The sequence below is a fragment of the Cetorhinus maximus genome, chromosome 19 (assembly GCF_964194155.1).
Source record: "Cetorhinus maximus chromosome 19, sCetMax3.hap1.1, whole genome shotgun sequence".
NCBI classification, from domain to species: domain Eukaryota; kingdom Metazoa; phylum Chordata; class Chondrichthyes; order Lamniformes; family Cetorhinidae; genus Cetorhinus; species Cetorhinus maximus.
In genome coordinates, this window is record NC_135897.1 from 83763349 (window position 1) to 83779235 (window position 15887).

The 15887-nt window shown below is 42.7% G+C and overlaps 1 protein-coding gene across 1 annotated transcript in view; it reads left to right on the forward strand.

The window, feature by feature from the left end:
* The window catches only part of eif2a (eukaryotic translation initiation factor 2A), a 45664-nt gene that overhangs the window by 4313 nt on the left and 25464 nt on the right, over positions 1-15887 (forward strand). The window contains exons 2-4 of the mRNA XM_078564265.1: positions 944-1013; positions 2490-2564; positions 3299-3417. Of these exons, the coding sequence (XP_078420391.1) occupies positions 944-1013; positions 2490-2564; positions 3299-3417 (264 nt within the window). The remainder of the gene's footprint in view (positions 1-943; positions 1014-2489; positions 2565-3298; positions 3418-15887) is intronic.

A 15887-nucleotide genomic window follows, 5' to 3' on the forward strand; every position in this document is an offset into this window, starting at 1 on the left:
TTGCATTTCTGAGTGGATGATGAAGCTCAGAAATCAGTGCTGATGCTTCCTGTACATGGTTGCAGTGAGTGACAGCTTCAGAGCGGTATCCCAGAATTAAAAAGTGGACTGTGTCATTGGAACCCATAATGACTGAGCCACAACTGTAACAAGCTGAACAGCTTTACAGCGCTGTTCTACTCTGAAATGTTGGATTACTACTAGACTACGAGGAATCACCGAGGTGAGGAGAATGTTCAACAGGGGTCAAAGGATTTAAGAGTAAAACTTCTTTATAGTGAAGGGTATGGGTTTGATATCCGGGCCACTAGATTGTACACATGTCTCTGAACAAACGTTTCTCAGAATTAGCTTAGCAAAATACAAATGGTGAAAAGTAGGACTGGGGGAAAGGGGGTTAGCGAGGGTTGATTTACTCCTTTGAATATTATTCTGTTTAGTTTTTGATTGGTAGAGAGTGCCATTTTTTAAACATACAACTCCACATTTATTTGAAGTGCTGTAACCTGCAAGGCCACGGACCAGGTGCTGGAAAGTGGGATTAAAATGAGTGGCTAGTTTTTTCTTTTTATGGCCAGCACAGACATGATGGGCTGAATAGCCTCGTTCTGCACCGTAACTTGGTCTATGCTTCCATTTTTGCTTTGAAACCAGCTGACTTACCAGGAATTGCAGTATTCTGAAGAGGAAAAGTTGAAATAAATATGTTTCAGAGCTGGAATGACCTAGTGCTGTCCTGAATCTCCCAATAAATGAATCTGATATTGATAAATGTTGCACAATCCTCAGCTTGCTAATTAATGATCTTCTGACCAAACATACGTTATCACTAGACTTGAATCCATATTGAATGCCAGTTTCACTCTTGCAGTAGTTAAACTGTAATTTTACAAATGGAGTATGAAATAGTTTTACAGTGGATTTTTTTGATTGTGTATTACAGTTCGAGGCTCCGAAGGAATTTATATGCTCGATGGCCCTCCAGCTTATACAGAAAATACCTCTTTCGCAAGGTATTTTATATAGCATTTTTATCGCAGTTGTGAATCTTTCATTGATTGTGGCACAATATCTTGATGAAAATTGTAGCAAGAAAATTACTTTAGTGTCAGCTGCGGTTCAGTTGGTAGCAATCTCGCATCTGAGTCAGAAGATTGTGTGTTCAAGCCCCACCCCAAGGGCTTGAGCACAAAAGCCAGAGCTGAGGGAGGGCTGCACCATCTTTAAACCGAGGCCCCATCTGCCCTCTCGGGTCCCATGGCACTATTTTGGAGAAGAGCAGAGGAGTTCGCCCCAGCGTACTGCCCAATATTTACCTCTCAATCAACATCACAAAAACAGATTACCAGGTCGGGATTATCGCGTTCTTTTTGTGGGAGCTTGCTGCCCACAAATTGGCTGCTCTATTTCCTACATTACAACAGTGATGACACTTTAAAGGTACTTCACTGGCTGTAAAACAGTTTGGGACATCCTGTGGGCATGAAAAGTATATGTAAATACAAAACAAAAACAAAAACTGCTGGAAAAACTCAATAGGTCTGACAGCATCTGCGGAGAGAAAGACAGAGTTGATGTTTCGAGTCTGTATGACTCTTCTTCCCTAAGGACTCGAAACGTTAACTCTGTCTTTCTCTCCACAGATGCTGTCAGACCTGCTGAGTTTTCCCAGGAGTTTTTGTTTTTGCTCCGGATTTCCAGCATCCGCAGTATTTTACTTTTATCTATATGTAAATGCAAGTCTGCCTGTCTATCTTTTGAAGTTGAAACTTTGCCCAGTGGTACAGCCAGCTAGCATAGCATCATGCTTTAGCATGGATAACAGGATATGGGGAATTAAAACTGCAGTCCCAAGGCACAAATTCCCAATATTGATGGGGACGGGGATCAGTGCCAAGAGCAGAAGCCTGGCGTTTCTGTCTAAGCAGGAAGATTCAGAGTGTGATTTGGTCTGCACCACTGTTTGTGATCTCTTTAGCCCGGTTATAGTATGGCAATGACAGAGACCCACTGGTGAAAAGATAGAGTGGCGAGACACTTAAAACGCAGCCAGATTGGAAAAGGAATGGGTGACTGACAGGAGGAGGTGGAGACTGGTAATCAACCAGCATTGTGGCCACCCCAAGTAAATGGGCAAAGCGAAAAAAAGAAAAATGACAGAGGCCCAGAAATAGACCATGTCTCCACCTGCCTCTTCAGGCAGAAAATGATGGACTCTGTGGAAAGTCATCCTTCACAAAAAATGAATGCTTTTTAATCATGAGAGAGCCAGAATTAAATTAAGTTCGAAGAGCCAATTGTATTGATTGCTTATCAGTTTACCTACAGCATATCACACATCCCCTTCTGGATACTACTTCATTTGATTTCCTATTTTTTAAATATGCCTAAGTTGTTTCTCTGGAGGAGGAGCCTGGAAGAATATTTTCAATGCATCTCGTTTTGAATTCTCCTGGTAATTGTTTTCTTTCTTTTTTTGTATTTTGCAGAGATGACAGGAGAAATTGCAAAGGCTTCACTTTCAGCAAAGATGGTTCTTTGTTTGCTTGGTGCAATGGGGAAAAGTCAGTAGCGACCTTCAATTTCTAGCCACAGAGCCTTCTATTTGTAAAACCAATCTCATACTTTAAGTTTCCTTCTTTAACCATGTTCCAGTCACACCAAAAAAATTCAGACTACTGTTGAGCCTTATGCTGCTTAAAAGTTTAAGTTTTTGGTAGCGTTTTAAGGTGTTGTGGCGACGTATGAATGGACAGAAGAACATGAGAAGGCGGAGCCCTGACAGACAAGATAACACTAGATGAAAAAGCATACTACTCCACCTGCATGTATCACTTATTACATTTATATGTTTCAACATGATGTAAACATCTACAATGTGTGGCACGGTGGCGCAGTGGTTAACACTGCTGCCTCACAGCACCAGGGACCCGGGTTCAATTCTGACCTCGGGTGCCTGTCTGTGTGGAGTTTGCACGTTTTCCCCGTGTCCGCGTGGGTTTCCGCTGGGTGCTCCGGTTTCCTTCCACCGTCCAAAGGTAGATTAGCTACAGTTAAATTAGTGTGCGCGCATGCGTTCTATGATGGACTGGCGTCCCGTCCTGAGTGTACCCTGCCTAGCACCCATTGCCTGTTGGGATAGGCTCCGACTCCCCGCGACTCTGAATTGGATAAAGCGAGTGAGTGAGTAAACACCTACTAAACCAGTTAGCCAAGCCCTTTCCTTTTGCAATACCATGTTATATTGATCACTGTGTAACCAATCTTTGTTTGAATAGTTTCTTCTCTTTTTCTCCAGTGTAAATATCGTGGGCACCCTAGACGGTCGGTTATTGCACTCTCTTGACCTACCTAGAGTGGCTTTGCTGGCATTTTCTCCTCAAAGCCACATCTTGGCGACATGGCAACCTTATATGAGTGAGTAATTCAATTTACAGCAAGTCTGTGTTTGGTACTTTGTTGTAATTACACCAACTAGCTTTCGCATGACTGCCTGAAGGGAGGTGGGGTGGGTTGGCATTTTTCTTTTGGTTCAGGGAAAGTGTCAAAGCAGCAGTTTTTATTTTATTTCGATGCTGTCTTCCATCATCAGAATGGTAGAATGTGACTGCCCCATGAGATGAATGCCTGACCTGTTGGGGAGGAAGTGCTGCCACAAAGTGAGAATAGGCAGCCAGAGAACAAGCACCCTTGGCCACGGTTATCCAAACTTTTTGTTGTCATTGGCCACACAATTGCAAACCATGGAGGCTTGAGAACCACATATAAAGTTTAAACCCATGTTCCAGTTAACGTGCGCATGTCTCAAGTTGGTAGGAGTTCAGACTTAAGATTTATCCAGCAATGAGGCAACAGTGTTTAAAACAGCCCAGTCCCGCCATCAAAGCCCACAAAGCACAGAACAGAATTAGGCTCAGCTATGGTGATGCCTGCAGTTGAAAAATCTGCCAGCACTCCCTCTCAAAGTTCACAAATGATTATAATGGCCAGTTGAGTAAGGTACTGTGGAGTATATGCTAGCTGAGGAACTATACTCAACCACAAGGAATCAGTGCCTTGAAGAGAGAGAGATCATTAGCATGAAAATGTGTCTAACATAGCTGTTTTGGCTTTTCATAACATGAAATATGAAAACATCACACCTGAATCAACATGTAACAAATATTTTTAAGTGCAAACCTTAAAAATTAATCAGTGATATTTTCGAAGTCTTGTCGAAATGAAATGAAATGTGTATGGCAAAGTGGCAGCTTGTTTATTGCATGTACAGTACAAACGGTATCTGATTGTGAAATCCCGTGTCCCTGAGCATTTCCAAGGTCATTTAATGGAAAAACAAACATTAATTGTAATTATTCACTTTAAGGGTGGTAAAGCTTACAGCTTTGATATTTTATGCGAGTAGCAATGTTTACAACGAGGTGATTATTTCTTGTTATTTTAGATCTACTTTGTAGGCTGGTTGATTGTAGATTGTGCAATTTTATTCCTGTTATTTATTGTTTGCAGCTTTTGATAGAAATGTGACGAAATGTAAATGGCATTAGGGCGCCCCTTAATCATTAATCATTCTTGAATGTGGAGATGGTTGCCTAGTGGTAATGTTACTGAACTAGTAATCCAGAGCCCAGGCTAATGCCCTGGGGACAAGGGTTCAAATTCCCTCATGGCAGCTGGTGCAATTTAATTTCAATTAATAAATTGGGATATAAAGCTAGTCTCTGTAATGATGACCGTATCATCGATTGTTGTAAAAACCCATCAGATTTACTAACGTCCTTTAGGGAAGGAAATCTGCCATCCTTACCTGGTCAGTCCTGCATGTGATTCCAGACCCACAGCAATGTTGGTGACTCTGAACTGCCCTCTGAAATGGCTTAGCAAGCCACTCAGTTCAAGGTCATTTAGGAATGATCAACAAATGCTGGCCTTGCCAACAACTCCTACATCCCATCAAACAATGAAGCAAAAAAAATTCTGAGTCGGATAGTGGAGGCGATAACCTGGAATAAGTTAAAAATTAAGGGGGGTGGGAAATGGGGAAGCATAGATTACACATTCTTTCTGGGTAGATGAACTTTGGAGGAATGACATGGCATTTCTTGACATCAAGGCCACGTTTGACCGAGTGTGGCATTGAGCCTTAGCAAAACTGGAGTCAATGAGAATCGGGGGGAAACTCTTCGCTGGATGGAGTCAGACCTAGCACAAAGGAAACTCTTTCGAGTATCAACAGTCACAGATTGCAACTCTTCCGAGTACAATCACAGTTCTTGGTTTCCGGGAGTGGGACATGAACCCACAACCCTCTGATTCAAAGACGAGGGTGCTATGAACTGAGCCACAGCTGACACCTCATAGCACAAAGGAAGGTGCTTGTGGTTGTTTAAGGTCAATCATCGCAGCACCAGGACATCACTGCAGGTGTTTCTCAAGGTACTGTCCTGGGCCCAACCATCTTCAGCTGCTTCATCAATGACCTTCCTTCCATCATAAGGTCAGAAGTGGGGATGTTCGCTGATAATTGCACAATGTTCGGCATCATTCACAACTCCTCAAACTGAAGCAGTCCATGTTTGTATGCAGAAAGACCTGGAAAACACTCAGGCTTGGGCTGATAAGTGGCAAGTAACATTCGTGTTATACAAGTGCCAGGCAATGACCATCTCCAACGAGAGAAACCAACCATCCTCCCTTAACATTCAATGGCATTACCATCACTGAATTCCCCCACTATCAACATCCTGGGAGTTACCATTGACTAGAAACTGAACTGGACCAGCCCTATAAATACAATGGCTACAAGAGCAGGTCAGAGGCTGGAAAGCCTGTGGCAAGTACCTCACCACCTGACTCCCCAAAGCCTGTCCACCATCTACGAGGCACAAGTCAGGAGTGTGATGGAATACTTCCCACTTGTCTGGATGAGTGCAGCTCCATCAACGCTCAAGAAGCTTGACACCATCCAGGACAAAGCAGCCCACTTGATTGGCACCCCATGTTGGCATCACCTTCAACATCCACTCCCTCCACCAGCAACACACAGAGGCAGCAATGTGTACCATCTACAAAATGCTCACCAGGGCTCCTTCGACAGCACCTTCCAAACCCACGACCACTACCATCTAGAAGGACATGGGCAGTCGATAGATGGGAACACAGCCACCTGGAAGTTCCCCTCCAAGTCACTCACCATCCTGACTGGGAAATATATCGCCGTTTCTTCACTGTTGCTGGGTCAAAATCCTGGAACTCCCTCCCTAACAGCACTGTGGGTATACCTATACCACATGGACTGCAGCGATTCAAGAAGGCTGCTCACCACCACCTTCTCAAGGGCAATTTGGGATGGGCAATAAAAATGCTGGCCTGATCAGTGAGGCCTACAGTCCCGTGAAAGGATAAAAAAAACTCCCAAGCCTCTCTTGCCATAGTGCATCCATTTGAACATGAAAAGACCCCAGCAGCATCATGCACAGACAAAGAATATTAAAATATGATTTCCCACGAAAGGCTATGGTTATTTGTACACAATTAATTTGAGCGCCAGAATTTTAATCTGCAGTCCTGTTCCACTAGCCTGCATAATTCTTTGGCCTAATGTAATTTCCATGTGGTTGCTGAATGTCTTTTCTGAATCTCCTTTCTCCTGCTTATCGCTATTTCTCTTACCCCAATTCTGCTGCTATTATACCCTCCCACTAGCCTGTTTCATTAAGCCTTTGCTTCTGATGAGTTGTTACAGAATGCTGTTAATGGAAGGCCTAAGGCAAGCTATCTGGTGCAATGAAATTAGCCTTGCTTGTCTGGTCCGGCCTTCCAATTTCTACCCTCTGTAAACTTGGGGTCATCCAAAACTTTGCTGCCTGTGTCCTTACTCATGCCTACATTGGCTCCTGGTCCGACAATATTTCAATTATAAAATTCTCATACTTGTTTTCCAATCGCTCCATGGCCTCGCCACTCCTTATCTCTGTAAGCTCTCCAGCCCCATTACCCTCCGAGATATCTGTGCTCCCCTAACTCTGGCCTCTTGAACATCCCCAATTTTAATTGCTCTACCATTGGTGGCCATGCCTTCAGCTGCCTGGGCTCTATGCTCTGAAATTCCCTCCCTAAACCTCTCTGCCTCTCTTTCCTCCTTTAAGATGCTCCTTACACACCCCACCCTCTTGACCAAGCTTTTGATCATCTGCTATAGCATTCCCTTACATGGCTTGGTGTCAGATTTTGTTTGATAATATCCTGTGAAGCGTGTTGGGACATCTTACCACATTAAAGGTGCTATATAAATACAGGCTGTTGTTGTGCGCCTGTATAATCATGGCAGGTAATTATTACTGATGCACTGGGTATAATCATGAATAATTTACTATATTGCTCTGCCCAAGTTGGGCCTGCATTTGGGCTCATTACTGGCATGAGGACCATCCACAGGTGGGGTCAGTGCTTCTAAAAAGTGAACATTGACTGGTACACAAACAGATTTATCCACCTCCAGTTTTGCTCTTACCCCTGTGCTTTTACCAGGAATCCTGAGTATAGAGGTTGAGGGATTTAAATTTTAGTCAGCCTATTGAAAGCCTAATGACTTAACATTTGAGAACCCCACCTGTTCTTTAAGATGTGCTGTGAAACCATATCGATTCTCCAAACTTCTATAATTAATTCTATAATTTTTGTAAAACAGTGGAAATCTGCAGAGAACTTGGTGACATTGAATACCATTTGAAGGCCAATTCTCCTGTGACTAATTTTCTCATCAGTAACATTTGAGTTTTATTCCCTATTTCTCCTCATTATTATCAATGCAAGTGGCTGCTATATTGGCCTTGCAATTAAACTGAAAACAAGCATTTTATTCATCCATTCATGTGAAGTATATTGTGACAGGCTGTTCGTGGGTTGATCAAAATAGTGCTGGTGACTATTTCCATTACGCTAACCTGAAACCCTGAAAATGCCTTTTCCTTTTCTTGAGATAGAAAAATAAGACCATAAGATCATAAGACATAGGAGCAGAAATTAGGCCATTCGGCCCATCGAGTCTGCTCCGCCATTCAATCATGGCTGATAAGTTTCTCAACCCCATTCTCCCACCTTCTGGATGAAAGGCCAAGGGCCCAATGTGTATGACATAACCATAGTTGAAAAGAGGCCCATTGATCTTATTTCACTTATTTATGTGTGTATTAATTTTTAAGAACAGTGAAAAGCTATTTGGACCCAAATAAACCTGGAGGGGGGAAGGGGTTGACACCACCATCTTCCCATATATCCCCATTCTTTCTGTCTCCTGAACTACATCCAATTTACTACTAGTAGTGGTAGACTCATCATTGTTCGAGTATGTCCAATCTGTAAGTGATTTCAAGGGTTGCACTTTTTATAGCTAAACCTATACTAAGAAAGTTGATTCTAGTGGAGGAAGGCTGTATGCTCCTGCTCCCCATTCTCTCAGCTGCTTTCACATGATCCTCGGAGTGAGGAGGTTCTGAGATGTCTGGATAGCTTAACAGCTGCAGTGGATGACTGGTATAGGTACAGGATGTTTCTCTGCTTTCGCCCTTTGCTGCAGTCCGCCGAGGGTTGCTAATCATAGCTTGTGCCATGAAATCACTATGGGCCAAGGCAAGGAGGAAGGCCCCAAGAACTACCTCGGTGAGTATGGGGATTGAACGTGTGCATTATTCAGCACCACATTCTTAGACAAGTCCCGTGAAACATTGTCCATTTGAGAATTGAGAAAACAATACCTGGCGGGGAAGATGCTTTTCAACCATCCGGACAATGTACAGTCCATCAACATCGATTTTTGCAGGAGTTTTCCCTGATGCTTGTGGAGCTGGCTTCAAGAAGGATACTAGCATTTGTTCAAGGCCCTCCCATTGAATCCGGAGGATGCAGTAGAGGCATTTTGCTGATGGAATTTCTCTAGCGCTCTTACGTGCCACTGATGTGCCAGGTCTCACTGCAGTGTAGCAGTGTGGTGACGCCAGCTCCTCTGTACACTAGGTCTTTTGTTGACTTGCGGAGGTCTTTGTTGTCAAACACTCACTGCTATAATTTGTAGAAGGCTGAGCTGGCGCAGTTGATCCAGTGTTGGATCTCCTCGTCAATGGTGGCCTTTTGAGAGAGACGGCTGCCAAGGTATGGGAAGTGCTCAACGTATTCCGGAAAACACAGAGAAAAAGCTTCAAGGTCACTCCAAGTCTTTGAAACGTAGCAGCATTGACATTAATGACTGGGAGGAGCTTGCTACCAATCACTCAAAATAGCAACAACTTGCCCACCATCTTGAGGGACATCCTGTCTCATGTGCTCCAAGTTCTGTGGTTTGAGAATTGGCCTGTTCATTCTCATGAAGACCCATGGCAGAAACTCACGACCCTGATTAGACATCATCCTCGAATCAAGGGACAGCCGACAATGACGTTGACTTGGCCAGCTGAGCTAACTAGCCTCCAAGTTTATTAGACTGATACCAGGGATGAGGGAGTTCAGTTATTTGCAGGGACTGGAGATGATTCTCCTTAAAGAGGAGGTATGGGGAGATTAGATAAAGCTGTTCGAAACCATGAAGGGTTTCGATACAGTAAGTAAGGAGAAACTTTTCCAGTGGCAAAAGGGGTGGTAACCAGAGTATACAGATTTAACGTGATTGGCAAGAGAACCAGAGGTGAGATGATGAGATTTTCTTTTTTACACAGTGAGTTACGATGATCTAGAATGCAGTTCCTGAAAAGGTGGGGGGGTGAGCAAGAAATGGTGGAGAGTTATATTTGATCGTAACTTTACAAAGGGATTTGGATAAATACTTGAAGAGGAGTAAATTTGCAGGGATATGGGGAAAGAACAGGGGAGTGGGCTTAATTGGATAGCTTTTTCAAGAGCTAGCAACCTCCTGTGTTGTATCATTCTATGATTCTAATAGACATAGAAAATAGGAGCAAGAATTGGTCATTCAGGCTTTCGAGCCTGCTCCGCCATTCAGTATGATCATGGCTGATCCTCTATCTCAACGCCATACTCCCGCTCTCCCCCCATACCCATTGCTGCCTTTAAGTCTAAAAATCTATCTATTTCCCTTCAATATATATTCAGTGACTTGGCCTCCACAGCCTTCTGTGGCAGAAACTTCCACAGGTTCACCACCCTCTGAGTGAAGAAGTTTCTCCTATCTCAGTCCTAAATGGCCTACCCCGTATCCTGAGACTGTGACTCCTTGTTTTAAACGCCCACCCCCAGCCACAGCCAGAGGAAACATCATCCCTGCATCCTGTCTGTCGAGCCCTGTCAGAATTTTATACATTTCAATGAGATCCCCTCTCATTCTTCTAAACTCCAGTGAATACAGGCCTAGTTGTCCAATCTCCTCTCACATGACAATCCTGCTATCCAGGAATCAGTCTCGTGAACCTTCGCTGCACTCCCTCTATGGTAAGTATATACTTTCTTAGATAAGGAGATCAAACCTGCACTCAATACTCCGGGTGTGGTCTCAGCAAGGCCCTGTACAGCTGCAGTAAGACATCCTTGCTCCTGTACTCAAGTCCTCTCGCAATGAAGGTCAACATACCATTTGCCTTCCTAACTGCTTGCTGCACCTGCATAAAAACAAAAAACTACTGCGGATGCTGGAAATCCGAAACAAAAATCGAATTACCTGGAAAAACTCAGCAGGTCTGGCAGCATCGGTGGAGAAGAAAAGAGTCGACGTTTTGGGTCCACACGACCCTTCAACAGAACTGAAGTATAGTTAGGAGAGGGGTGAAATATAAGCTGGTTTAAGGTGGGGGGCGGGGGGAGAGAAGTTGAGGGTGGGGTGGTTGTAGGGACAAGCAAGCAGTGATAGGAGCAGATAATCAAAAGATGTCACAGACAAAAGGATTAAAGAGGTGTTGAAGGTGGTGATATTATCTCTAAGAAGAGTGCTAATTAAGAATGGATGGCAGGACACTCAAGGTACAGCTCTAGTGGGGGTGGGGTGGAAAGATTGACAAGGTATTAGTTGTAGATTTAAAAATAATGGAAATAGGTGGGAAAAGAAAAATCTATATAAATTATTGGAAAAAAAAAGGAGGGGGAGGAAACGGGGTGGGAATGGGGGGAGGGGGAGTTTAAGATCTAAAGTTGCTGAATTCAATATTCAGCCCGGAAGGCTGTAAAGTGCCTAGTCGGAAGATGAGGTGCTGTTCCTCCAGTTTGCGTTGGGCTTCACTGGAACAATGCAGCAAGCCCAACGCAAACCCAACTTCTCTCCCCCCGCCCCCCCACCTTTAACTAGCTTATATTTCACCCCTCTCCTAACTATACTTCAGTTCTGTTGAAGGGTCGTGTGGACCTGAAATGTCGACTCTTTTCTTCTCCACCGATGCTGCCAGACCTGCTGAGTTTTTCCAGGTAATTCGATTTTTGTTGCTGCACCTGCATGCTTGCTTTCAGTGATTGGTGTACAAGGACACCCAGGTCCCTTTGTACATCAATATAATCACCATTTAAATAATACTCTTGTCATTCTGTCTTTCCTACCAAAGTGGATAACTTCACACTTAACCACGTTATAGTGCATCTGCCATATATTTGGCCACTCACTCAACTTGTCTAAATTGCCTGGAAGCCTCTTAACATCCTCTTTGCTACTCGCATTCTCACCAAGTTTCATGGCGTCAGCAAACTTGAAAACATTACAATGAAAGCAAAATACTGCAGATGCTAGAAATCTGAAACAAAAACAGAAAATGCTGGAAAAACTCAGCAGGCCCGACAGCATCTGTGGCGAGAGAAACAGAGTTGATGTTTTGAGCCCATATGACCCTTCTTCAGAGCTACAGATAAGTAGAAATATCCACTATTTTTATTCTTATTTTCATTCATTTATTCATTGTTTTATCCCCCTGTTTTATCCCCCCATCTTATCCCATTTTAGAATCCCTTTTTTCCCTCCCACCACTGCCCTCTCCCCCCACTCCACCCCCACAAGGGCCATCTGTTGCTTGTTCATGTTGCTCTTTTCAGAGTGTGCACCCTTGCTCTGCTATTATCACATTCTGCTTTCTTATCTTTGCCACTATCAGCACCTTTTTTAGCCCATACCGCTACCATTAACACTCCATTTGCCCTTTTGTTCATGGCCTCTTTGTCAATCTCTCTTTTGCCCCCACCTATCGCTGGCCTTCTATCCAGCTTCACCTGCTCTTAAACAGTATACATTCAATCACATTTCTACTTCTCTGTAGCTCTGATGAAGGGTCATATGGACTCGAAACATCAACTCTGTTTCTCTCCACAGATGCTGTCAGACCTGAGTTTTTCCAGCATTTTCTGTTTTTGTTTGAAAACATTACATTTGCTTTCCTCATCCAAATCATTGATATATATTGTGAATAGCTGGGGCCCAAGCACTTATCCCTGCAGTGCCCCATGAGTCACCAGCTGCCACTCCAAAAAATGACCCATTTATTCCTGCTGTCTGTTTCCTGTCTACTAACCAATTCAGAATCCATACCAATATATTACCCCCAATCTCATGTGCTTTAATTTTGCACACTAACTTCTTTTATGTGGGACTTAATGAAAAGCTTTCTGAAAATCCAAATGCACTACATCCACAGGTTTCCCCCTTATCTATTCTGCTAGTTACGTCCTCAGAAAAACTTCAGTAGGTTTATCAAACATGATTTCCCTATCATAAACCCATGTTGACTTTGTCTAATCCTGTTGATGTTTTCTAAGTGTGCTGTTATCAAATCCTTTATAATAGACTAGCATTTTCCCTACTACTGATGTTAGGCTAACCTGTCTGTGATTCCCTGTTATCTCCCTCTCTCCTTTTTTAAATAGTAGGGCTACATTTGCCACCCTCCAATCTGCTGGGACTGTTCCAGACTAAGTGAATTAGGAAGTAACAGGCAGGTGACACCAAACCTGGGGCAACGGGTAAGGCCATTTACTTTCTGGAGTCCCTGGGAAATAAAGAATTAAAGGAGGAGTTGCGTAGATAAATAACGAGGTGGTAGTTTTCTATTGGTAAATTGCTGCTGTGTGACCATTTTAATTTTGCTGATAAACAGCGTGAAAAATAGCCAAACCATGGAGATAATTTTTCTCCCCGTTAGTGCAAAGATTTAAACAGATTTTGTGAAGATTTCTTAAGCGCAGAGCTTTGATTGAAACTGTGGAAATCCCACTTCAGTCATTTAAAACTCCATGACTGCAGATTTCCACCAATTTGTACTCATGTTTGGTTGTATTGTATTTCAAGTGTAGACAGGGTAAATAAATAAGGCCATAAGACATAGGAGCAGAAATTAGGCCATTCAGCCCATCGAGTCTGCTCCACCATTCAATCACAGCTGATAAGTTTCTCAACCCCATTCTCCCGCCTTCTCCCCTTAACCTTTGATCCCCTTACCAATCAAGAACCTATCTATCTCACTCTTAAATACACTCAATGACCTGGCCTCCACAGCCTTCTGTGGCAATGAATTCCATAGATTCACCACTCTCTGGCTAAAGAAGTTTCTCCTCATCTCTGTTCTAAAAGGTCTTCCCTTTACTCTGAGGCTGTGCCCTCGGGTCCTAGTCTCTCCTACTAATGGAAACATCTTCCCCACGTCCACTCTATCCAGGCCTTTCAGTATTCTGTAAGTTTCAATCAGATCCCCCCTCATCCTTCTAAACTTCATCGAGTATAGACCCAGAGTCTTCAAACGTTCCTCCTTTATTAAGCCTTTCATTCTTGAGATCATTCTCGTGAACCTCCTCTGAACCCTCTCCAGGGCCAGCACATCCTTCCTGAGATACGGGGCCCAAAATTGCTCACAATATTCTAAATGTGGTCTGACCAAAGCCTTATAAAGCCTCAGCAGCACATCCCTGCTTTTATATTCTAGTCCTCTCGAAATAAATGCCAACATTGCATTTGCCTTCCTAACTACTGACTCAACCTGCAAGTTAACCTTAAGAGAATCCTGGACTAGGACTCCCAAGTCTCTTTGCACTCCAGATTTCTGAATTCTCTCCCCATTTAGAAAATAGTCTATGCCTCTATTCTTCCTACCAAAGTGCATGACCTCACACCTCCCCATGTTGTATTCCATCTGCCACTTCTTTCTTTAAAGTGTCGTGATAGATTCTATTTATAGATTATACCATTTATTCAGTGTTATTCTAAAAGGCTAAACATAATCTGTGTATATGTATATTATATTATTACTAGGTTAACAACTTAGTTCTTAAATATATTAACTTAATGTCTATTTGTACAGTTTTTTTTGCCCCATCCTTAGGCAAAGTAGTAACTTTATCTCGAGGCACTTATAAGAACAATTTATATTTTGGAGTGTAAGTATCACTCAGAAAAACAGTCAGTATGTTTTCCCAGCTATGCTGTTCCCCAGCAGCACAGTAAAATATCTACAATTTGCAAACCGTTCAATATTGGAATGTTTTCCAAGACTTTTACAACATAAGCATTGCTGTGTGTTTACTTGGGTCACATGATTGCTGTGCCAGCATTTTGTAAGAGAATATTCTACCTGAGCTCTGCAGAAATGACATTTAAAGCTTTTACGTTGCTATGAGGTCTGTTATATAAGCTTTATGAATGTATAACTTGCTTCTTACTTTCTCAGTGGCAATAAGAGTGCAGTAAAGCTATACAAGGACAAGACGAGAACTGGGAGATTATTCTGATCAGATTAAACTAAACAGGACAGAGCTCTTTTCTCTGGAAACAAGAAGGCTGAGGGGAGACCTAATTAAAATTTGATGAGATAATATGGAGATGTTTTCGCTTTTGGGGGATACCAAAACTAGGGGGCCATAAGTATAAGATAGATAGTCACTAATAAACAATACAAGCGAAACTACTAACCAAACAGTGGTAAGAATGCAGAACTCAACACTACAGGGAGTAGTTGAGTCAAATAGCACTGATGCATTTAAGGGACAGCTAGATGAGCATATGGGAGAGGAAGGAATGGAAGAATCTGTTAAGAGGGCAAAATGAGCCAGTGTGGAGCATAAATGCTGGCATGGAGCAGTTAGGCCAAATGACCAATTTCTTCTCCCTAAACTCTATGTAATTCTTAAACCAAATCACCACAAATCACTATCGGCATACAACTTCTTACAGCTAAAGTATGTAAAAACACAAGGTGGTGTAATTTATAAATGTGCTTTTGCAGCTGCTTTTCATTGCAGTTACGATCAATTCAGACATCAGCGACTTTGTTTGTTTTCCTGACATGGCGTGTGTAACAATTTGACTTTGCTATAAAAAGCTCAGGTCATCTCTGTTTACTAGCAATCGACGCATTGATCAAGAACGTCCTGCAGTGTTAAGTGAAGGGGAGTTCACAAGTATAAAAAATAACTTGTAAATTTCTGTTTGCTTATTAACATGGTATGAATGCAGCTTTCAAAGCACAGGGAGTGCCCAAGATCCACCCCTCGCCACCCTTCCATGACCAGGACCAGCTGAGTTGCACAGAGCAGGAAGGTCCAAGCTTATTCTGTATTTGTAGAACGCTTTAGTTGGCCTCAGTCAGCCTGTTTTAGGGAGGAAAAATTTGGCAGAGGTTCCTACCCTCCCTCATCACTATCCATGACACACTTTGGAAGTGCATGAATGCAAACCTTGAGTAAGAACACTATCAGGCTCGATTGTAATTTACAGTGTGTATTATGTTATCACAGCAGAAATTGTTTTCAATTTGCAAGATACTTAAATGATATCATGGGACTTTGAACTTGATTGCTTTCTTCAAGTGTACAAATGAAAGTCGGTTTATATAATCAAGAAAGGAGGTTATGTTGAATTTGTATAAGACACTTGCTTGGCCTCATTGGAGTATTGTGTCCAGTTCTGGGAAGCACTTTAG